This window comes from Calonectris borealis, chromosome 1, assembly GCF_964195595.1.
Source record: "Calonectris borealis chromosome 1, bCalBor7.hap1.2, whole genome shotgun sequence".
NCBI lineage: Eukaryota > Metazoa > Chordata > Aves > Procellariiformes > Procellariidae > Calonectris > Calonectris borealis.
The window spans coordinates 80,408,252-80,432,673 of NC_134312.1; the positions used below are offsets into that span (position 1 = coordinate 80,408,252).

At 38.5% G+C, this 24,422-nt stretch overlaps 1 protein-coding gene across 2 annotated transcripts in view; it reads right to left on the reverse strand.

The window, feature by feature from the left end:
• LRP6 (LDL receptor related protein 6) overlaps positions 1-24,422 on the reverse strand; it is a 123,430-nt gene that overhangs the window by 82,030 nt on the left and 16,978 nt on the right. For both annotated transcript variants that reach the window (XM_075162395.1, XM_075162402.1), the window contains exon 2: positions 23,730-24,123. In XM_075162395.1, coding sequence (XP_075018496.1) covers positions 23,730-24,123 — 394 coding nt within the window. The remainder of the gene's footprint in view (positions 1-23,729; positions 24,124-24,422) is intronic.

The following is a 24,422-nucleotide window of genomic DNA, read 5'->3' on the forward strand; positions in this document are numbered from 1 at the left end:
AGATTGGATACTGAGCAAGGTAAGTTGAGAGCATGCTCTGTTCTGAATTATAAATGTGCCACTGAAAACCTGATTTTAAACATTACAAAACAAAATTGGACAGCAGACAGTATCTGAGTTTTTATGGGAATTACTACATATAAGTAAATTTATCCTGCAAGCGGAAACCATTGTACTAGACGACATACAAATACATGGTATGAATGAAGGACCTGTCCCCCCAACAGGTAATTTTCTAAATTCTTGTCCACAGCCAACAAGTGAGTGAAAGCAAAAGCTGAGGCCATAGGAAAAAAAAAACGAACAAGGTAACAAGGGAAGGGAGCAATCCCAGAGACAGGAGTACACAAAAGGTTTAGCTCCTTCCTCATGGTAGTGCCAGCCTTGGGTAAGCTTCACCCAGAACTGAACACAGCTGTGATAGTAGTTACTGACACTTTGGAAGAAGTTTGCACTAAATATGAAACCTTCAAGGGAGCAAAAGCACAGAGGAGCTCATGGGAATATGGAAACACTACGTGTAGCAAAGCACACATGAAGAAAAGCTGGTGGCTGGTGACAATCTTGTCTTAGACCTAAGCCCAACATGCTGAAGAAACATTACCAGCTGGGAATCCAGACATGGAGGAGGTTAAGTCTTAAAGATATAGTGCAGAATAATACTCAAATCTTGCCAAAATTACTTCAATAATTCATATGAAAGAAGTCAGGAACAATGAACAGAAATCTGTAGGTTCGGGAGCAAATTCAGTAAGTTAAAAGCATCTTGATACAACTCCCCAGCACGACTGCACTTCAACAGCAAGCTACAGCTAAGCAGAATCAGAACCAACTTAATGATCAGCAATTCTAAACTAATAATTAAATTCACACAAAAATTGCATTATACTAAATTACTAACTAATATGTAAATTCAGGTCACATTTTGACCTGTAGTCTCACTAGGCAAGACCAACTATTCCCCAATGTACAACTGTTAATTTCCAGGGGTGGGAATGCAACGCATGAGAGATACTGGTGTTTTCAGTTGCCACAGTACTCTGTTCTTTCTGACCACTGACATACAACACGCTGGGTTTCAGCCCCTTTTCCACTACAGGAATTCCTCTAGTGGGAAGACTGAAAGGATACAAATTGTCTGTCAAATTTTTTGCCACTCAAAGTACACTTTATTAGTGCTCTCCCACAGTTCTCACTATATCCCTGTTACACCCAAAAGCAGAGGTTTGAGTTCTTGGTAAAATACTATTCCTCTCCACTATTACTTAACTATAACTTCAGTTAAAAGTTTCTCAAGTCAACTGAACACTGTACCCATTCACCATCAACCCAAGTCTGCCAAGCAACTGTGTATCACCCTAATAAACTCTGAAGCAGGTCAGCATTAGTATCCTTTTTTTGAAGAGTACAAAGCATTTCTACGCCAAAACTCTTCTAAGAGTCACAATTACAATCTTAACAGTGAAAAAGACTGGGACCGAAAGATAGCTTCATTAACAGAGGCAGCACTGAGCATGACTGCTGACAGCTTGAGACTTGTGTCCAAGCCACACATAACTTACAGGTTTTGCTGTGTATGATTTCTGTCCCAAGGCAAAGTACGATTAATTCATCTAGGTTCTGGGTTTTCCTTTAAGCTTACACTTTCCATGGAAATGCACTAACGTGCTCATACAACCCAACCCCTCGAAGTTTGCATCAGCCAGCACTCGTAAAAAAATATAAGCAAGTAAAATCCCAGATTATGTATGTGTACATATGGATATTCTTTTCCTCAAGAGCTGAGTTTATGTACATCAGGGATTCACTCAAAGCTTAAGTGCAACAATTTCTGAAAACTATCTGACCGTGTACATTTCCAAAAATTGTATTTTGCTCTAAATTTAATTTATTCCTTTCATATCAGGTCCAATTTAGCCTGTCCATTCTGTGGTCTGCCTCAGATAACAATACTTTCTTTTGTTATAAGTCACGAACAGTAATCCCTTCATGCTTGTTATCCAGTTTTACCAAAGGCTTTTAACTGCTTTATTGACAATTAATTTAACTACTCTTCTCTGAACTGAATTTAATTGTAATAGAATGGATCTCCAGTTCTGTAAATGACAAAAAAAAAGTTTGGGATTACCACTGAGGACAAAAATATGTTTCGAAAAGAACTATATGAAGAAATTCAAATAAGAGGACAGAGTTATACTAATAATATAATGCCACAGAAGCTATAGTTATACTAATAATGCCACAGAAGTGGTGGCAACGGTAAGACCTTCCCCCAAGTGTGTAAGAAATATAGACGGTGAATTTATTCAGGGGAATCTTAACTCTTCATAACCTTGCTCCTGTGTTTTTTTGTGGACTGCACTGTGAAGCCACCAGAATAGGTTGGTTTTGCACACTGATATATAGCGAGGAGGCAGAGGACACACACAGACCAGGGAAGACTGTGATTCAATAGCATGTGACACTGACAGCTTGACAGAACCAGGCCAACTGCACAAAAGGAATAGCTAGACCAGAAGGTCTATGCTCTGTTACTTGAGAAGGGATACAAATGCTTATTTACCTTAATTTGACTAATTAAAAATCCAAGAAAATAGGCACTGCAGCTTTTTCATAGCTGGGGAAAGAAAATGGACCTACTGACGGCAGTAGGGCTAGCCCTAGCTGCTGAAAGCTGCTTCTAACCAACTCCCTTCCTACATCAACAACAATGCCGATCCCTAAGTCACAACCCATAAATTTGAAGAAGGGGGGTGGGAGCCTTGAGATATTTTTTCCACCTCGAGTCTAATTATCTAATGTCTTCAGGTCCACCTGAATGAATTGACATAACTACTTGAGAAAGGGCTTTTCCAGGCCAGCAAGAATTCATTCTGTAAACGAGTCTTTTTCTAGGATAGGAACCATATTCAATACCATTCTCTGTTCTCAGGGAAGCAAAGAAGCTGAAGTTCCAAGTAAAACTTAAAATTACGTTGATGGCTTTATTATCGCCTTAAGATTTTCAGTACGAAAATCTTCTCTACTCAGAACCCTTCAGTGCTCCTCTATGTTGGGCTGCAACGCCTAATAGGAGATTTTCTGAATTTGCTTTGGAAATGAATGCTATAACAACCATGAGGACTTCTATTAAAATGTAAAGAAAGAAGGGGGGGGGGGGGAAGAGTATAAGGCTTCAATTTGCTTCGTAGATAAAACAATTATTTTAATGGAGATGAAATACAAAAGACACTTGCCTTCATCACAGTTTTATGAGGAACAGTGCTTTAATGACTGTGAGAGTCTAAAATATATGCAAGTCAGTCTCGTGTTACTGAATCAAGGTCGATGTCCACTAGGGAGCCTCCAGTGCGGGAATTTTTACAAAGCTCTAGTTTCTTGAACTGGAATAGGAGATTGAGATGACCTTTTTGGTCAGTCTTTTACACCACATTAAGAAAGTATCCAATAAACTCACATTTACGGTGTTTTATTTTAGGGAGCATTTTTGTTTTTAAACTCGATTGTTAAACTATAGTCATTTTCAAAATACGACCATACATTTTTGCCCCCTTCCTTTTTATGGTCCGTAAAAGCAATTGCACTCACCAAGTTTGGCGCTGAAAAAAAACACTATTATTTCTAAATAATCAGAGAGTCCTCTGAGGGGAAGCGGCGTTAATCATAAGGTCCAGTTTTAGAAACCAATTCCAAAGGGTGAGCTCGCCAGCTAGGGCAGGAGGTGGAGAGAAGTAGCAGCTTCCTGCAGAGGTTAATATACTGCTCTGACTCAGCCCAAAGAGAAAGCCACCCTTCTCCAGTGACTCTAAAGGGAGTTGAGCTGGCTAGCTCAACTCAGGCAGTTGGGTACCTAAGTATGGCATGGGAATATCTTCCCTCAAAGATTGTTTTCTGGCTAACTTTCAAATAGAAAGGCACAAACTCCCTTTCTTTTTTGCAGTCCAAGATAACAGTGAAAGAAATAAGGCTTGCTTAGCTTGGGAAGAACTCAGCTTTCACTTAAACCCTAACAAGAGAGGTTACTATATGGGTTTTTGTTCTTTTCAGAGGCAAAGAGTCACCAATCCAAACTGATGTCAACAAGGCAGTTATATTTGGGACTAAGCAAAGGCACCAACTTCTGCTATTTATGCAGGGACATCATCTCCTCCTCTGTAAGTAGACCCTCTTAAAGAGATATGAAACTTCTGTCAAAGCAGAGCTGACAAGCAAGCTTTTTCTAGATCATTTAAATAAACTTTACACACATTGACATTGTCACCAAAAAAATAGTACCAGAGATCTGTGTGCTGCTTTTTCTGTTGTGCATCCCCTGCAATGAGCTGGCATCTGCCCAGGCCCTCTCCATTAGCCATACTTCTAGGATAAGACACAACCGCTCTAATATTGACTAATGGGCAAAACCTCTGAAAAAAAACCCCTAACAATGCAAGTTTCTCTGTGAACACTGGAATTACGAAAACTTGGTCTTCTAGAGAGAGGCACGTCATGGCTGGATTCCTTGAAGTCTAATGCTTCACTGAATGAAGCACGTCCAGCGGCTATACCATCTGGAGCAGGTCTGTCCCATGTGGATGCCCTGTTACAGACCTGCACGATGCCACCAGGCTCCCATGGGGAGGTGAAGCTGGGGCCAGACTTGACTGACATTGAGCAACAAATTGCAAAGATCACATTGGGACTTATCTGACAGGCTCAGATACCTACAGTATTCACACACGCATCTTATATATTAGCTACAAATGGTGCTTGTCCCTATTTTTAGGCTATTGTCAGCTCCTAGATCCATCAATTTTTTGTGTGTGTGTGCTCATTGCTAGCTTAACATAACCCCCATCTCATACGCTCAGTGTAAAGAGCTGTGAACATTGCTCTTCTCAGCTACACAAACCTCACACGCATAAACCTGTAACCTCAGAGGAGCTAATTAAGAGCACAGCAAAATTCTGCAGCAACTTTTTCCCTTAGCATTCGTACATGTGACCCCAGGTCGGGAGTCGAAATTGTCACCCATCACCAACTCTCCTACACTTGTTACACGTTTTGGCTTTTAATCACATTGGCAGAGGTAGCTAGAAACACCAAACATTCATGGCATGAAATATGTGGAAAGCTAGAGAGCTAACAGAGCTCCTGGTAAAGCTTCTTGTACAGAGAAACATTAGCTGTAGTACCACTGAAGGGAATGGCTTACTGCTCATTTGGTTAAACCCTCCACTGGAAGCACTAATCTGTGGCAGGATTGTTTTTGAGCTGTGCTTATTTAAGCCAAAATTATCATAGAAAACAGGTATTAGTTTGCAGCACCACCTGTCACTAATTATGCTGTCCCACAAAAATAGTATCCAATCCCCACACCATTAAGCAGGTCAAACATTTGGTTAACAGCTGTCTCAATGAGACTGGAGTAGTAGATGAGGCCCACAAACTATTTATTTTGGCGGTATAATGCTGCTACTTCTTTTCTATCCTCCCAATCCCACCTGTAGAAGCAAGAATCCATCCTGTGCCGGAAGGTGCTGGAGCAAGAATATCTACCAAATGATAACAAGGGTCTATTAAGCAATTGTGTATATTTCCTCTTTTGCATCTGCTCATGTATTTAAAGACAATACGACTTTCACAAAGCAAGATGCTTAGTATTCAGACAAAAGATGAACAAATCACAGGGTGAAGCTGCTGGTTGCAATTTAATGACATTGCTTTTGACAAGTAATAAAGAAAAATGCTTCTGCATTTCGTAGTGTGGACTTGATATGTCACCATGAAAATCAGACCTTTAATAGGGGTGACACAGAACTTGAAAAGTGTCTTAAAATTTGTAATAACCTTAGAGAACAAACACCAGTGAGCAAAAATTAGAAAACTGATAGACAGCTTAGTAACTCTTAAAAAAAGATTGCCTCTGAAAACAATTAACAAATAATTAGCATTCCTGTACGATAACCAGAATCTACAACCAAGGCTATACAGGTCAACCAGCACAGGAAGCTAGAACTTCTGACAAGGGGAAGAAACCCCATATCTCCTCAGCTGCTCTGTTCCTATCTCCTGGGGCAGGGGGTGGGGGGAAGTGTTTTTAATCCAATTTTTTCTCCTCCTCTATATTCATATCACCCTCTTGCCTTCTAGGGTCTGCAAGACAGGTATTAAAATTCTGATGACCCAGACAAGCATTACTCCTACCTTCTATGTAGGCAATACCCAGTGTAGCACGAACCATAGTGCCAGGATGAAGAAAAGCTGACAAAGGAATGAGAACTGGGGGTGTGGGAAGGGCAGTACTGTTTCTTTCAGCAGGAAGTGTTTCTCTCTTATCTAAGTCTTGCTGTAATCAATGAAACAAAACAAAAGTTTTCAAGTTATCACTTAAGTAGAATAACACTTGACAGTAACATTTGAAACAGAAAGATCTATGTGGATAGAAACACCTAAGAATGGTGAGAAGATCACAACACTACCACAGCTGAAAATCCTCAACCATTTTACCAGCTAGCTACTGTGGGGTGACTGCAACAGAGCTGGAAGCTCAAGGCTCCAACCATGCGAACCAGGATGACAGCCTGATGAAAAGTTGTCAAAACAAATGTTTCCACAAAACATGTCCATTTTGATGAATCAGCATTTTCTACAAAATTAAACTGTCAGATAATTCCACACCAACTAACTGAAAATCCATTAATGAAAGTGTTAGCTCTTACTTCACCATTTAATGTAGTTTATATAATTCATCTTCTCAAATTAAGGAGGCAGGTCAGCACCTCTGTTTCTTTATAAACAGTTCAGCGGCACATTAGCCATGTTTTTTGCATTTGGGAATGCAGCAATGGAAAGGAGTGCTTTTATCACAAACATTCCTTGAGTCTGTCTCAGCATCCCCCAAAGTGTTCCCAAAAGTGTTTATACTTATTCTAGGTTTTGAAACACATTTTTGCTTTTCCCCTTCTAATTCACGTAAATTGTTTGACAAGCAGTGCTGTTACAATGAAGCTGCTGCTTCATATGTTTTAAAACATAATCACAAAAGGCTGGCACAGCGTTAGCCCAGGCCTACGCCATTTGGGCCAACAGAATTTCAGTACCTCTTCCAGCAGGCATCTGCAGGAGTGGGAGGAGGGAAAAGGAAAAACAGAGAACTATGCTGTGCTCACAAACGAGCTAAATAACATCAGATGTCTTGAAAAAGAAAGTTATGTCAGGAATAGTGATTTGCCCAAGATTTCACATCAAAACAAACAAACAAAACCCAAAACCACAACACACCACACAAAGAAGAATCAGAAACAAAATCCTCAGTCATCCATTCCTTGAAAATGTTGCAGTAAGCAGTGTATTTGCTCAGTGATACACAAATCATTCATTCCACCCAACTAGTGATAAGGCAGACCGCACTGCTACCAAAACTCGTCTTTTTCGACACATTACACCACTGAATGTGTGATGCTTTTGTAAAGTTACATGCTTGTAACTATTGCCATTTCATGGCATAAAGTCTTCAACTAAATCTCTACATAAACATTCCTTACCTGAAGAAGTAAGCTCTGCAAGCTTGAATGATGCAACCCAACTATACCATTATTATTTTCTACACACTGACTTTACTTATGTAAAATACCTGTTGACATTTTAAGAAGAATGACCACACTGTCTGGATGCCTGTTACTTTATATCATGGTCTGATTTGCTTCTAAACACAGGAGTTAAGCTTTCATTATACCAAGGGTTACACACAGAAACCTTCCTTTCAAGAGATCACCTATTTATCTATGCAAGTGGTTCTACAGCTTTTAACTTTAAATGAAATAGCATCTGACCCTCAACTAAAATATTCAGTGGCTAGGCTTCCTACTCCATACTACCACCATTCCCCAGGCTACATTTAGACCTTTACTATACTGAAAACTCACAGCTCATGTCGTTACAGATGACAAACCATCAATTAAACACTTCCCTAAGTGATTGCCTATTTTAGGCTTTGTGCAGTATTCTGATTTTTAAACTATCATCTGTATGCTTAAAGACAGAGGAGAAGTATTTCCCTTATAAATCAGGCCACACATATTCCACAACAACTATCTTTATGTTTTACAACATCAATAACCTTCTGCAGAATACCTTCTCACCACATGGCTCGCTCTATAGTCTAGTTCAGAAAACATCCACAGCTATGTAACACAACCCAGCCATATGACTTACAGCACTGCCATACCACCACAGACCCCATGCAACCTGCCACTGCTTGCTCAACTGCAGTGCCTGGAGGGTTTTCTTAGCACTATGAGGTGACAAGACCAAAACACCAGCTGCTTGGCTGAAATAGTTCTTGCCACCTCCAAGAATCAGAACACACAAGACCCAGATGAAAGGGGAGGCACTTTGCATTTCTTAAAGTCACCATCTTCAAACCGCCCTGGCTTCGACCTGAGCCTGCGGACATCAGCATTTTGAACAGGCTCCCTATAGCCTTCGCAGACCAGATCTGGCCATCGTATATGTTCAGTCAGTTCTACGCAGCTAGAAAGAGTCAGTCAAGCAGTTCTGTGCCATGGGCACATGCACAACCTCTACACACTGACTGACCAACCAAGCACACAAGAGAACAGATGCCTCCCAGTGGACTTTGGTTCCAACCTAGCAGCTACCATTTCCATGTATTGATGTACATATTATTCACACAATCATTCCACAAATGACACAGTATTCTACTTAAGTGTTTCTATGCAAAAAGAAGCTAATTATATATATTAAAAAAAACCCCACCACCTACCTAAGTCTCTATGAACAAATATCCCAGTACATTTACCCCACTCACAGTCACCTTGGAAATTGTCACAAACTGGGGAAGACTATTTTATAACTGAATACATACAGTGTTACCTTTAAAATGCCAATTCAATTGAGTGGTATCTTTCTTCTGGCAGTGACAAGAGTTTGTCTGTGGGATCATTCAGCTTACTTCTGCTGACACGTTTTGCCCACTCTTGTACTTCTGAAGAGACACAAAGGCAAATAAAAGAACTGCTTCTCTCAACAAATTCATCCAATGCGCTCTGAAACATGTCAAGAGTGACACAGACGTAACACTACAATGCAGATTAAAGGTTGAAAAAGCAGAGGAACTCTTAAAAAAAGTGATTGGCAAACCAAAAAAGTTTGCTTCCTTTTATGATATAAAAAACCAACTCTGCTTCTGATAAGAGGAATAGTAGTAAAACATTTTGGTTGCAAAGAAGTAGCAGAAAGGAGAAAATAGAGCCTGGTGTTCACGTGTGTTTGTGGAAGACATTTTATCAAGCCACATTGTCCTGACTACCGGTCATTTTTGTTTAAGTTAGAACTTCCTACCTTTCCACTCCTTTCATACCTTCCCACTTTAACAGTTAGCGTAGTGCTAGACCAAACTTAAAATTCAGTCAAACCTGTGAAAAAGAGACCAAGACTAAAATAAAATTGAATTCTGAAAGAACCCATGGAACTCTTCCACTATTAAACTGCAGTTACCCTTGCTGAAGGGCAACTCTATGCCCCAAATCAGAATGCCGCCCATGCCCACTGCTGTCTCTGAATTCACCAGCTGACCACAGAGAATTTAGGTTTTTGAGAAGAACTTCAAGCACCTCGAATCCTAAAGAGGGTAACAAATCTATCCATGAAAAGAAATCTTGGATAAATATGACACTTAAGCTCTGAAATAAAATTGGGCATGGCCATTCTTGTCAACAGTTCCTATTGCTGAAACACTGAATAAGGTATTGTAATCAAATTAACTATACACCAGGGCATGTGAATTGCATAACTCAGCCTACAAATGTCTAGGTGGAAACGGCACCAGGCCATAAACTACCACTTTATTAACTTACCTGATTTCTTGTCGTGCATAGAAACTCAATTACCTTAAAACAGTGTTGCCTTCAGTTATGCAAAACAGGGTAATTCTAGGTGAAATAAAACGATTTAAGGTCAAAAGGTTTGCTCTGTACATAGTTTGCCTACAACCTTTTTGTTGAAATCCTGGATACAGCAATTGTTCATATCATTTCATGATTTTGGAGCTTTTTTTTTTTTTTTTTTTAAAGACTGACAACTCTACAGTTAGCCACGCAAAGAAAACACCAAACTATCTCTGTGAAGATTAATACACAGCTCTCGACAGTATTGAGAAAATAGATGCCAGAACTTAGTGACTTCATAATTCCAGAGGGACAGGCTGAAATGAAGAAACAAGTCATGTAAAGTCTTCAAAGTCAGTCATAAAAAGGCTAACTGTTCCCATAGATTTTTCTCATTGTTTCTAAAAAAAGGAGCCAGAACTTTTCCATCAGAAAAACATTAGTCAAGCACTCTCTGAACATATGTTTGACAAGCTGTGTCTTATGTTCATGTGAACTTCTTGACCGTGGTCACACCAAAGGAAACTTATCTAGAAGCAACGGAGAATGACAAAAATGGCAAGTTTCATAGTTCACCACAACAATACATTTGCCAGGAAGATGCACGTGCAAGAGAAAAAGATAGTCATTCTTTTCACTAAAAACAACAAAAATTATCAAGCATAGAATTAACCTGATACTTGTTCTCACTACCTAGCTTGTGCATTTTTCAAATTCTCAGCAAAACTCCATTTTATTAACCAGATTTGGCATATACTTACATACGGGAAAGCAGTCATCCCTTACACTGTTTTAAACATGATTTTGGTCTTTCCTTATTTAACAGAAAAAATACATAGATTAAGCTTACTCATATCCTTTACCATCCCAAGGGAAAACATTTGAAGTTAGTATTCAGCAGTTCCTGAAAAGAAGTTTTACATAGCATCTAGGACCTGCACTAAGAAAACAATCATTTCAGTTTGGACACTGGAATGCCACAAACTCTCTTTGTGCAAAACCGCTGTTCTCTACCTAAGCAGCATACTGCTATGGCAAAATAACTATTAATGCTGTGATTTTATCTGTCCGAGCTTCATGGTCTACCACAACAAGCCAGCCTGAAAAACCAGGCAGTTCACAAGACAGATTCTAAGAACCATCTTTAAGATACTTGGGAAAACAGAACTTCAGAAAGAAAAACACTTAAAAGACACAGCCCCAGAGGATATGCTTAATGTTTACATTATATACATTCCCTCAAAAAGTTGAATGTAAAGCATACTTTGAAAATTGAAAGTCAGAAAAGTGGATGGCGTATGTGGTGGAGGCAAATACTGTGGAGAGGGGGAGAGGGAGAGAAAAAGAGAGAAGAAAGGCACAATTAGATAATCTTGATAAATATAGGAGTTTTTTAAAGTCTCATCCTCATCCATTTCAAAATGCAAATATTTGCTTCTAACTATCCTTTTTAAACTTCAGCAACTTCACTGAGTACAACTATTTTCAGAATACTACTGACTTTTCCATTAGTACAAAATGAATTATTTTTTTTAAATATATTCACTTCATAAATTTCCTTTATAGCTAACTGGCTCTGCAGATTCTTTCATTGGCACAAAAGAAATTTTTTTTCTTACTTAAGCAGGCAATTGTGAATTCAGGAATGACAATCCCCAAACAAACCCAGTCTTGGAAATCAACAATAGAAGAGTCTTATGCCAAATCATTCATGAGCAGCAGCCTAAGATTAGACTCCTTAATCTGTAATATGACAGGCAGCACTCAAGTCAAGGTTTAAGTAACAAGTAACTACCATAGATGACCACCTACTTTGATTTAGGAGTGTTCTCTCTAAGCCTATTTAATTTTTCAGGGTCACTTTCTTTTCTTTCGTCTAGTTTCAAATATATAGACTAGCAGAAGTCCTAAAAGAGCTGTCAGGCAGCTTTCCCCAAGATGACAAATCTTACTTCTCATTTTCATAAAGTTACTTCTAGAGCATCTTAAGAAGTTTCTCTTTCCTCCACCTTTTCATCCTTCCAAAAATACTGATAGCTACTTCAATCTCTTAGCTCCAGGACCACAAACTGCTAAGTAAGTATTCGGCCTGGGTCCTACAAAATGTTCAAGTAGATTTTTAATTTTTAATGAGCAGCCCTGTCAAGATCAACAGAGCAGTCACAAGTAACTCATGCTTATGAGGGTCACCAGTTAAAAGTCTGCAGGCTTTAGCCTCCGAAAGACCTACAACTAAACCGAGTTTTTCTGTAACTCCATTCAGTTTTTAATGGGTCGATTTCTGTAACAGCTTTCAGGCACTTCTTAGTTTTAGATCATTTGGTGTACATACTGTTAATACTTACACTGGTGAACTCTACAGGTAAAATATGCATCCACACACTTACATATGTCAACAGCCACATGCATGCACATGTGGGTGAACATAATATAGTCCACCATCTTTACAAAGTCACATCTCTTTATTCAAAGTTTTGGCTGAGGTTATGTATTTCCAGGGTGCCACACGTCAAATTCTCTACGGGAGCTTTTAATATGTCATTTATAAGGAGGATGAAGGGAATGGGCAAGATGCTTTGGGAGATTTTACAAACCATGCAGGTGGGTTGGGGGAAGAGTCTCAAACTACGCAAATCCACGGTCTGCCTCATGTTGTGTGTTTTCGAGAATGACAGAACACAACTAATCCTTTCACAGCCACACATGAGAAATCCAGCTCATAAGATTTCAACTTTAGATTACAAGCAGTTGTTTGCAGAGGGCCAGGCTTCAAAAGGAGAAGAGTGACAAAGAACTTAAATAGGAACCAGAGCTCAAAAATCTTAATCTTCCCACCCTGTTGCACGGGTGGCCCTTTGGCATCTGTAATCCTATTCTCACTGAAGAAAATGGGAAGACTTCTATCTCTGTATCTGTACAGCCCCCGGATCTCCATAAAGCCTATCAAAACTCAAAAATCACTGAGCCTTTCTCCCAGTCATAGCTTGGCTCCAATTCAGGTATGTCCTGCTGGACATTTAAAAGCTGATGCATATGCATAGAAGAAATCCTCTATATTCTGAGCTGGATTTTCCTTTTTTAACCTTCATTAGCTAATTATCTGTGTGAGACCAGTTGATAGCATCCATGTTGTATGAAGGGGATACAGAGAAAACAGAACATGCAACAACAGGGCCATGGGCCACAGTTCATAGGGAATCTGCTCCAGACAGGGGAACTTGGGACTGGGAGCAAAGAGGCTCTCTTTATGTTTCATGGTTACGAACAAAACTGCCCTTCAGCTACTTACTAAGCAGTGGGCAAGTTGCTTTGGTTACATAAACTGATGAGGTTTCACCAATTTTATAGTGAGGCTAGAACAAATACATTCATATAAAGAACTCTGGTTAGGAACTCACAGTTTTCCAAGTCTCATTTCTGCCTTGAAATAGAAGAACATTTTTATGCAAGGAGACAATTCTTCTCTAGTTAAGTAACAAATTTCTGTTAAACCTCAAGAACACATTGTACTTTCATGCTTTCATAGTATCCGTCTCTTTAAATCCAAATTTGGTTTGTAGCTATAAAACGTTGATTAGGACTATATAATTTATTTAATGCTAAAGCTTTTAGTGGTTATGAGCAGCGATCAGACCTTTACTAAAACAAATCTCTGGTTTCGCTATTGACTACTTAGCCAAGCCGTTCTGCGCCTGCCAGCTCAACGACAAGTGCTGGCTTGAACACCCCATCCAGCAGTCCTTCTCCTCAGTCAAGCAACTACTTTTATGCATGTCTAGGGGCCAACAGAAGTTCCCAGTCAGAACCTCCAGCTATCACTTCTGGCCACAATAAGCACATTATTAAATGCTGTTTAAAATAGTGTGTCAGGCTATCACAATAAAACAACAAATTGTTTAATCAGGAAAGCACAGTAAAATCAACACACAACCCGCACTTTACACAGTTAACAGTACATTTGTGTGAAATCTCATGATCAGGTGAAGCACACGTTTACCAACATACACAAGCACATAAAACCAGTCAACTCTGGATTGTTACCCACTGCTCAAGCTCCATCATATTTCAAGTGTTTACAGTAAGAAATAGGCGAGTTTTGGCCTACCCATCTGAAAGCGTTCTTTTAGGATTTTCTTACAGTTTGAGACTCACCGGAGCCCACTACTTTATAAACTGTGTGTACATCTTGAGTAACTTTTGCCCCCCTTAATTTTTACCTCAGACTAACAAGGCTTATATCTAGATCTAAAAATGTACTTCAGATAAAGTTTTTTGGTTTTTTTAATGTACACAAGAAAAATGCATGCTGAAAATAAAAAAGAAGTATCAAAATAGCGTCTTCTATTTCAGCTTACTCAGAAGTTTGCAGAGTTTAACCTAAAAGTTAGACAATTATATAAGATACAGTTTTATTCTATGACAAAAAAATGCATTTTTAGAAAAAGAACCTGCTGCTTGAGAATTGAAGATATTTCTATGCACCACTAGAATACACAGCAAAAGAATCACACAAGCTTAATTTGCAATACAGCTTTCTTTAATTTTAGGGTAATTTTTAACAACCTGCTAAAGCAGAGATAATACTTATCCTTTAAATAAGAAAAATAAATTTCACACTTACATAGATTTATTTAGAGAAAAAGCTCTCCAACTTAGTGCTCTTAGTTGCATAATCTCCTATCTTTACCACTTGCTTGAAGTGACAGGGAAAACTTAATACAAGTAATACTTTGTGCTGAAACATGGAATTAAGATGTAAAAGTGACAAGATGTAAAAATGACAAGGTTCCCATGAGAAATGAAAATGTAAAGTATGTGTTAAACAACCCCAGGGAAAGAAGGGGCAGGGGAGGAGGGGAAGAAATGAAGAGAGAGATCCAGAATGGATGCTGACTTTTTTTTTTTTTTTTTTTAAGAGAGCAGTATTAGAAGGATTCTAATTAAAGCATCAAGGTCCAGAAAATGTGTTACTATTCTTTATATTTCTACACATCAGTCCAAGGAAAAAAAGGTTTCCACATTTATGGGGGTTTGGTTGGGGGTTTTTTTGGGGGGGGCAGGAACCAGGAGGAGATGTTTTGTGGGTTTGTTTGGTTGTTTTTTAGGTTTTAAGGTACAACACAATTAGAATATTTCGAGTATAAGATACAATTAACTAGACACAGACACCACAAATACATATTACATATACATTCTCACCCACACATATGCATTTAAAGCACACAATTTAAAATCTAGAGCATTACTATGGAACAGCATCACTGACCCATCTCAAATGACTCTGCACCCACAGACAAAGCTCAAGTTTTTCTATTGCTTTCTTTTATTACGAAACACCCACAACTGGGCCAGGTGTTTTAAAAACAGCCTGGAAGGGGGCATCCCCTACCAAAGACAAAGACAGACCAGAAACTCACCACATCGGCTACAGCAATACAACAAAGAGTTAAAAGTAGTAATTCTTTCTCCAAGCATCAAGCAGAAATCCAAAGCACTAACTTTTGCTTTGCTCAGCTCTTTTTCAGGTCTTTTATACATAGATCCTGAAACGGTAGAATTGTACTGCTTCAGATACAGGCCTAACTAAGAACCCTGGCATGCTGACTGTAATGTGAACCATCTTCTCCCATCCTGGGGTCACTGCAGAAGTTCTAGAAACACTTATTTAGGTATTTTATCAGGCCACCTCACAATTTAGGTCCCTGGAATGTCCTCCTTTCTTACTAGCTGGACTGTAAAAGCTACATTTGCTCGACATCCTCTGTACAATGTATTATCCCATGACATTTTATCTGACCACTCTACCGAGAAGACAGTACTGAAATACACTCATTCTCCACAGGGATAGTCTTATTTTTTTCCAGGAACACAGCCAAATAAAGATGGTTCTTCTATAGACTCTTTTCTTTGTTAATCATACCAAACTTTCATATAGCTGAGTGCTATGATTTTCATTTTTTTAAACAAACTTAATCCATAGTTTATTTAAAGAATATCATCGGTCTGTTTCAAATCATGCTAGCAAGTGGATTTATCAGCTTTCTTCAAGAAATAAGCCATAAATCAATCTTTTTTGTCAACAACATAAATCCAACAATCAACTTGCTCCAGAGGAACAAAAGCAACTTTTTGCTGCGTTTTCTACAACACAGATCAAAACGCTTGGTCTAAAGTTTGGACCAAACTTTAAACTCTAAAATGGACCCATTTCAGTCACTCCCCAAAACACTGAAGGGGGCGGGGGGGAGATGACCCAACCCACAAACCCACAACCAACGAACCCTATCTTCATTTTAAATGAAGAAAACATAAGATTTTTTTTTCCAGCATTCCTCCTTCCATCTGCACACCCTACAAGCCCACGAACAAGCAGACTCATTAACTATAAGGCCAGACACTACCATGCTCCTCTTATCCACTGCGACTCAGGCTGAGTCTGCATTATACATTTCTGCTGCAAATGCACTTGTCAGGTGTACAATGTGGTGGCTGATATATTGCAACAAGAATTGTGAGTATAATCTCAGCTTATGGCAGAAAGCGTGTTTTTGACAGTGAAGCTTATTTGGAAAGGGAGGAAGATGGTTGCAGGATGAACAAAGAAAGTTTAAACCACACTCCAATGATCTGTACTCGCTAAAGGCTAATTTTGCCAATAAATTTCTGCCGGTGCAGGCCTGCTTTAACACATGTCTGTGAGGCTCATCATCATTTCCAAAAAAATCCCCTCTAAAATATCCTGCCTTGAAATAGTAAAGAGATTACAAACAACACTTTTCCCTAAGATGAAGTATAAAAATAATTTCTAGCAGTAATTTGCAATTATTAAGCTGAGTCAGCTGCAATGGTTTTAGTGAGCAATCAAAAGCTCTCCTACAAGTCTTATTATATGTCATGGATTCTGAAGTAATGATTTCCTGACAAACACTGCCAAGTTATGTAAGTTATATTTGGGGGGAGAGGAGGATTATTTGGGTGGGGGTTTGGTTTGGTTTTTACTCTGGCCCCTTCCCCAGAAACAGCACGGATGTTACTTTAAAGCCACTCTGCTTCCTTAATAGCAATGCTACTTTGAACTTCTCAAGCAAGAATGCAGAACGAACAATATATCAGATTATAACTCTCTGCTGTAAATTATTATGGCCCCTTTGAGTTCCTTTTAATAGTTATTAAAAGTTGTCTTACGATTATTTTAATTCTTAAAAGTGTGTGAACAAACGTTTTTTAATTAACATCTAGCTAGTAATGCTTACCAGAAGTCTAAAATCATGATTTTAAAAAGCATTTTCCTTGCATTCACTCAACATAAAGCTTCATTCAAAATGTTGTTAGTGAAAACTTGTTTGTTCACAATTTATTTTTTTAAATACAACATAGTCTAGATAGTCTTCATAGTCTAGACTTAGATGCTAAATTATAATTGCAGGGACCGAAAATGCAGATAAACAGAAGCATGCCCAAAGACTCATCACCAGAGGTTATTCACGCAGACCAGAAATTACCACCTCAGTTTAAATACTTGGTTCTAACTTATTAAACAAACACTGCATGCAAATATCTGAAGTATACATTGATACTTTACAGCAAGTTGCATAAAGTTTACTAATTCTTACCACCCTTATCACTGCAGCACTGAGGTATCCATTAAGGGACAGGCCAAATCATCCTCTTGAATGATACCCTAAATTGTCAACAGACTATCATTTAACATACCATATTCACGTGCCTCACCAGAACAAGTCCGAAACTGAAGACACAAAGTGAAAAAAAGCCAATGAACTTAGTGTTTTGACAAACTCTACAGTGTTTCAAGATGCTACTAGCTTATTCACAGGAAAGCTGGCAGAAGGGAAAGCACAGCCCTCAACTGATCCAGTCCACAGTCTTGTTTTCTAGCCCAAGCACGGAACGGAGGAGGTGGGGATGAAAGGCTATTTTCAAACTTGCCTACAGCTAAGAGCATCTACAACTTTAAGGTACCTGAGTCTATAAGAAAAATGTTTGTTCTGCACAAATCAATTCTGTGCACTCTAGTTTGATTTCTAACAAGCCAAATCTCTCCCATCTCCTTCCACAAAGAGAAAACTAGGTAAAACGCTTGAAAATTGAAGAAAATACATTAGTGAATATGTTCCTCTGAGTTCCTGGCAACCTCTAGCAGTAGGGTGAGGATAGGCAGTCAATGGCAGTAATACCTAAAACCAGCACAGCAAGATTTACAAGAGAGGTCACCTCTCCAAGCCTTCACTCTGTTTTAAATATGTGGGTTTTTCTGGTTACCTTCCTTCACCTCCTTCTTCAGATGAGGCGAAAAGAGAGGAGGAGAAAGAAATTAACATTTTGAGCTGTGCAATAATATGACACCTTTACAATTTTAGCATCTAGCCACATGGAAATATCCTAGTATCGGACTGGAAACCAGCATCACATGAACCATACATGACAAATCTCAAAGAAATCTTGCAAAGTTTTGTGAAAGAACCTTTCAAAATGAACAGACTGTCAATGAGCTTAAAAAACCCAAAACAAACCCAAAAAACCTACAGTTAATATTCAATGCTATTACAGTAAGCGAGTAGCGTCTGATCTTGTTCCCAGAAGCCACAAAGATCTTAATAGGACCAAGAGCCAAACCCCAAACGCCTTATACTTCAGAAGCTGAGGGAGTTACAGTAGTTCTGGGGCGGAAGATGGCAAGGACATTTCAGATGCCATGCTAGCCTCTTGCAGGATGAAGCGCTGCTTTGCATGCTGTTGGGTTTTGAATCATGCAGTATAATCCTGGCCTAGGCAATCTTCTCTGATTTGTAGTCTCCCATGCCTAGAGATTCAGGTCACCCAACAGTCCCTGTGCTAGGATCATCCAGCTACTAACGACACCGGTGCTGCATTTTAGATCTTCCAAGAGTTACATGCAGCTCAAGAGCCGAGGCAGGCCACCCCTGATGCAGTGTCATCAGGACAACCTGTGCAACACTACTGCAATCCCAAAAAGCTTCAGTATCTTTAAGTCACCAAAAAATACCTTTTGGGTTGTTTACTATCCTAGCTGTTACCAGAATTTAGCAATGTATTTGCAACCAACAACATCTTCTGATCAACAGAACCTCCTTAGGTGAAGAAAGATTAAATACACCTTGTAAATCTATGTGCCAACACTACAGCAGTCTGCAGATTTCATATCAGCTTAACACTTGCATATAAGTCACCTATAAAACCTCAAAATTAACTCCTTACTGCACAGGCCAGGCTATACAGCAAACGATTAGCTGAGCGTACTAATCTGCTGCCTGTGAAATACGTTAGTATCAGCAGAGGAGCAGCAGAAAGATTTTCAGCCAGAAGCAATCTGCTCGAGGGAGAGGTGGCATCAAGCAAGAGAAGCTATGAAGCAAAGCGTTCAGTTATTTGCATTATTTTGGGAATTTACATCTAAGGTGCCGTTTTATATAATACTAACTTGCATGCAAATAAAAAATCTTTCACCAAATGGGTGAATTTACAAAGAAATTCTGAATTTTTTCATTTTTAAAATGTTTTTTCCCCAAATGAAAGATACTGTAACTGTTATTAGAACTGTCCATTTTCCTTTCCTTATATTGTTGTATAACATCTACCACTTGGCAACAAATACTACCAGTTCCCATGAATCTTTTGTTATGATGTGCAGATGTAAGGCCTGTACTACAATTGCTTTTGTGCTTGACATGCTCAGATGCAAGTTTCCAACTTTCAAAGAAACAAAAGAAGTAGGTCCATAAAGAAAGAAAATATATGTATTCCCTGCAAAGGTTTTGCGTGAAAAAAAAAAGAGAAGAGTCTGCTGGGGGAGGGGTATGCGTTAAATCTGAAGATCTTCCCCAACATGCAAAGTACTTCATCCAGACATCAACTTCAGCTGTCATAAAAAGTGTTGTAGCTCTTTGTACTCTAATTCCATTCATTAACTGAAAACCTTTACAACCTGAAAGCTTTACAAGAGTTTAACAATTAAGGTAACTCTATAGAGTCACTTGATTTAAAACACGTCCTGAAAAGTAAGCAATTAGTCAGCACTTCTAGGAGGCACTTAAAATTCCCTTTGTGGTGAACAATACATCTCAAAGTGAGAAAAGCCAGTTCATTTTGATAGCGCTTCTTATGAAGAAAGCTGATCAAGTTGTCTAAAGGGTAATTTTTGGTGAACTGTAATGATGATAATGAAGTCTTTTCCCTGAGGACAAAAGGGCTGTACAAATTAAAAAAATAACAAGAAAACAGCAATACAAATATACAATACTGCGTTTTCAAGCAGTACTTGCTCAAGGATCTATACAGATATGACATTTTTTTTCATCTTGAGTACTGAAGCAGAAAAACCTCTTTTCCACTTGCTCAACTTTCCTGTGAGCAGTTCCTAAATGCTCCTAATGCACTAAAAACTGGTGCTCTCCTGCACTTGGTGGTCTAACACCTGGTCTTCCCCTGGCAAAAAGTCAACATTAAAGTGTCAGAGTATGTGTTATTCCCAGCTGCTGATCTTATTAAAAGGGTCTCATGTTTAACACAGGTCAGGAATAAACAGTTTCAGAAAGGATGATCAGGACCAAGAAGCCTTCCTGAAACTGCCCTGAAACCCCCCAGCTCACTTCAAAAGGCAGCTGAACAAGCACCCCACTTTCCTCTCCTCTTCATCTGAGCTCCCTTCTACTCTCTCCTGGTACATACACAATATTTTACTGAGTATCAAGACAACTAAAATAGAAAAAAGTAAACTAAGTTGTAGTGTACGAACGTGAGAAATGAGTAGCTCAAACCTCAAAATGTATGTAGGAGATGGCCAGTAAGAGGAGTCTAGACATCTTAGATTCTGGTGGCTTCCTAGACAAAAATACCAGAGTAAAAATTAGACTTGGCTGCTGTGTCTCAGTTACCAACTGAGAATATTTTCCATTAGTAAATGTATTGCATTTCTCATTATTGATAACAGACATGGGAACCAAGTCTAACTTCTGCTCCAGTATTTCAGTTATACATATAACCTCACACACAATTAACAGATGGTTTTGGCAGTGATAGCAAAGGCTACCCAAACCAGTTATTCTTTAATCACCACTACTGTTGCTGTAACATGAAAGAGTCCAATCATATTCCTTCAAACTATCACAACAGCATTGAGTAAGTGACCTTCAGAGAACGACCTACAACAGACAGGTTGCTAAAAAGACCAGAGTGTTGGTGAAACATTTAATTTTTTCTACATGGGACACTGCCAAGAAAATGCATTATTCATGACTACATATTTGTGCTAGCTTATACTGTTCCTAACATTTCATTTCAAAGTAGGCATTCTCATGTTTTCAGTAAGATAGATACATATAATAAATGTGTACACACAAGCACAGAACAGATGAGTAATTTGGTACTTAAATGAACTTGATCGTGAAATACTTGATGTATCCTACTTTAGATCAACTACATTTGACAAGTAAACTTCAATGAAAAATTGAACTTGTGGGTAATGATGACCTTAGCGTAAATTTTGCTGCTAAACCATTTCTTTTCATGAATTGCAAGAGTTTATAAAACTGTATCTGGAATAACCATCAACGGAGCATAATAGGAGATGGATAAGACTCCAGGAAAATGAGAGGGGTTTTGCTTTTCCAAGTTTCAGATTTTATTAACTGTTCTTAGATCCTTTTATGGCTTATTCCTACCATTGTCTGCCAGGCAACAGTGTGAAACCAAAGGACATTTATAGGGCTAAAAAAATGTAAATATTAGTGAAAGAAGCATGCATACAAGAACAGTTTGGGGATTTTTTTTTTTTCTTTATATCCCTCTGCTGATGCCATCCTTCCACCTATGTTTCAAGCTTTGGAGGAAGTTCTGAAATGTAACCAGATTATATTAAAAGCTGAGAGGTTTTCTGTCATAAAACTGCATACGAGAATTGCAATTTTTGCCACTGCAATATGGTAAGACAGAAAGTGGATATATCACCTTCCTAAAACATACTCTTCATATAACAACTTCGAAAGTGACCTCTACAAAGATTTAGAAGAAAAAAATATTTTGTCCCTCAATTACAGTTGTTGGAGGGTTTTTTTGTTTTGTTTGGGGTTTTTTGTTTGTTTTGGGGAAGGGGGCCATTGGTGTTTCGGGTCTTTGTTTGAGTTGTTTTGGTTTGTTTTAAATCTAGGCATATTGAAGTGTTTACTCCTACTGCTTTAACAGATCATCAGTATGGAAAAAGTTATGAGTTCAGTTTACCTTTGAACTATTTCATTTTTCTTCTTGTAGTTTCCTCTTCATGTAAAGTATTATGAAAGAGTGCAAGACTACGCAATCATTTAGTTTTGATCACCGAGCATATTACTGTGCATATTCGGAAAATATAAATACTCTTCTAAAAAAGATCAACTGGCTTGACAACAGTGCATTATTCCTAACTAACGAGAATCTTTGTCTCTCTGGCTACAAGCCAAATCAAAAACACATTGATTGTGTTTTTCCTCCCTTTTCTCTCTCAGTTTTGGGATGGTGTGTGGAAGGGGCATGAGCGTTACATATTTTCCATTCTTAAATGGGTTTAGAATCTAATAAAATAAAGCTAATGCTATCATTGGCTCCAATTTATAAGTTGTAAAGAGACAGGAAAAGCATAAATCCATCCTTTTGTTATTTGCAAAGCTGGAAATATAAGTAATGCAAATGAAACATCTTTCCTGTTTGTATATTGTCAAAGGCTTGTTGAAACTGTGGAAGAAAATAGTCAAGATATGGTATTTCTATGAAGTTCAGGAAAGAAGCCATGTTTTACAAAGAGAGGTTCTTCTTTTGGAGGAAAAGACCCAAACACGCAAGTTCAACAAATTATAATGTAAAGAAGCTGCAAGCAGCTAAAACAGCCCTCATTTTTCCAAAGAAACAATGCATTGATTTATCCCCCAAAAAAGTTGACTGAAAAAAATATGTGAAATGGCAGTAAAATAGATTCATTTTCTTGCTTGTTCAGGGAAAAAAGATAATATAAATAAGATCTATACTACTGATAAAAAGAAAAATCAAAAGGTTACACAGCATCAAGGATATTCCATTAGCCTTTCACTTTGGGAGACCAGTCTCTTTACCTACAGGGTAACCCCAAGCTAGCCATTTACGTAACATCACCAAAAACACCACTGAATTTAGCATTTCTGGCAACCACAGCTTTGTCCCAAGAACAGAACAAAAAGATTATACTGTAAATCACATCCAGGGACTGAAATGAGAGTTGAGAAGAATTAGACCTGTTCTAGAATGGACTAAGCCAAAACACATTTAAAACAAAAGTTCCCTGAAGGGTGGGGAGAGGAACCCTTCTGCAAATTTTCTGGTTAAGTGCTAAAACATGTCTCAAATTGTTATTAATACAGTGTATTGATTTCTCTCATTTCTTCTGCTGTTTCAATAAAGCATAAATATCAACAATGAACAAAGCTCCAAAAAACTCTGCTACTTGATACTACAGAGAGGCACACGCCTGTCCACAGACAGCTGATGGCCTTTCAAGCAGATTATATCGGATTTTACATTAGAACTTCTCCATTTCTGTTCATCTTTTGCACACTGCCAAAATTACTTTCTAGCAGTTTTAAATGTCTGATGATTCCTAGTTGTTCACAAACAAATATGAATGCAATTTCAGACGTGAAAATTGTTTTCAAATCACACTAATAGAAAGAGAAGCAAATACTGCAAAATGGCTTAGGATAACTTCGATAACAGTACCATCGCTTATTTAAAATCATTCAACAAACAAGAAGTAGCAGAAATTTTAATATTTGTAATTATTTTGTTTTAACTAAGACTTACCCTCTTGCAGGATCTAAGGCAATTGCTCTGGGTTGATCCAATTCTTGCCAAAACAAAACTTTTCTCAGTGATCCATCTAAATTAGAAACTTCAATCCGATTTGTTTCAGAATCTGTCCAGTATAATTTCTCTCCCAGCCAGTCACATGCCAGCCCATCAGGTGACAGAAGTCCAGAAATGACCACATTTTGTACACTCCCAGATTTATTGAATTCTGTTCGTTTAATGGCTTCTTCACTTACGTCACTCCAGTATATCAACCCCTTTACAAACACGAAGTCCACTGCTGCTGCGTCCTCTAAGCCGCCCACAATCACCGTGGCGTTCTCCTTCCCGTTTGCAGCATCCACCAGTCGCAGATCGCGTCGGTTCGCGTACAGCAACAGTGGGGCAGCTTTAAATGGGAGAAATAAGGGGTGGGGGGACAGATAGATGCATTAACACCACTCATATTAAGTATAACTTGCACTATAATGGTGCATCAGGCCATAATTACTAATTTAAGAAATTAAAAAAAAAAAAAAAGGTGGGGGGACATTTTGAAGTTTGACTAAAAAGCACTGCCTCAAAGCCTTTCAACAGTGCTACAACTCAAGATGGTAGCTTTGTAATGGGCAGCTCATTATACTGGGCTGTGCATTATTAAAATAAGATTAAAGAAGAAGGGAGAGAACAAAGAAAACAGAGGTTTGA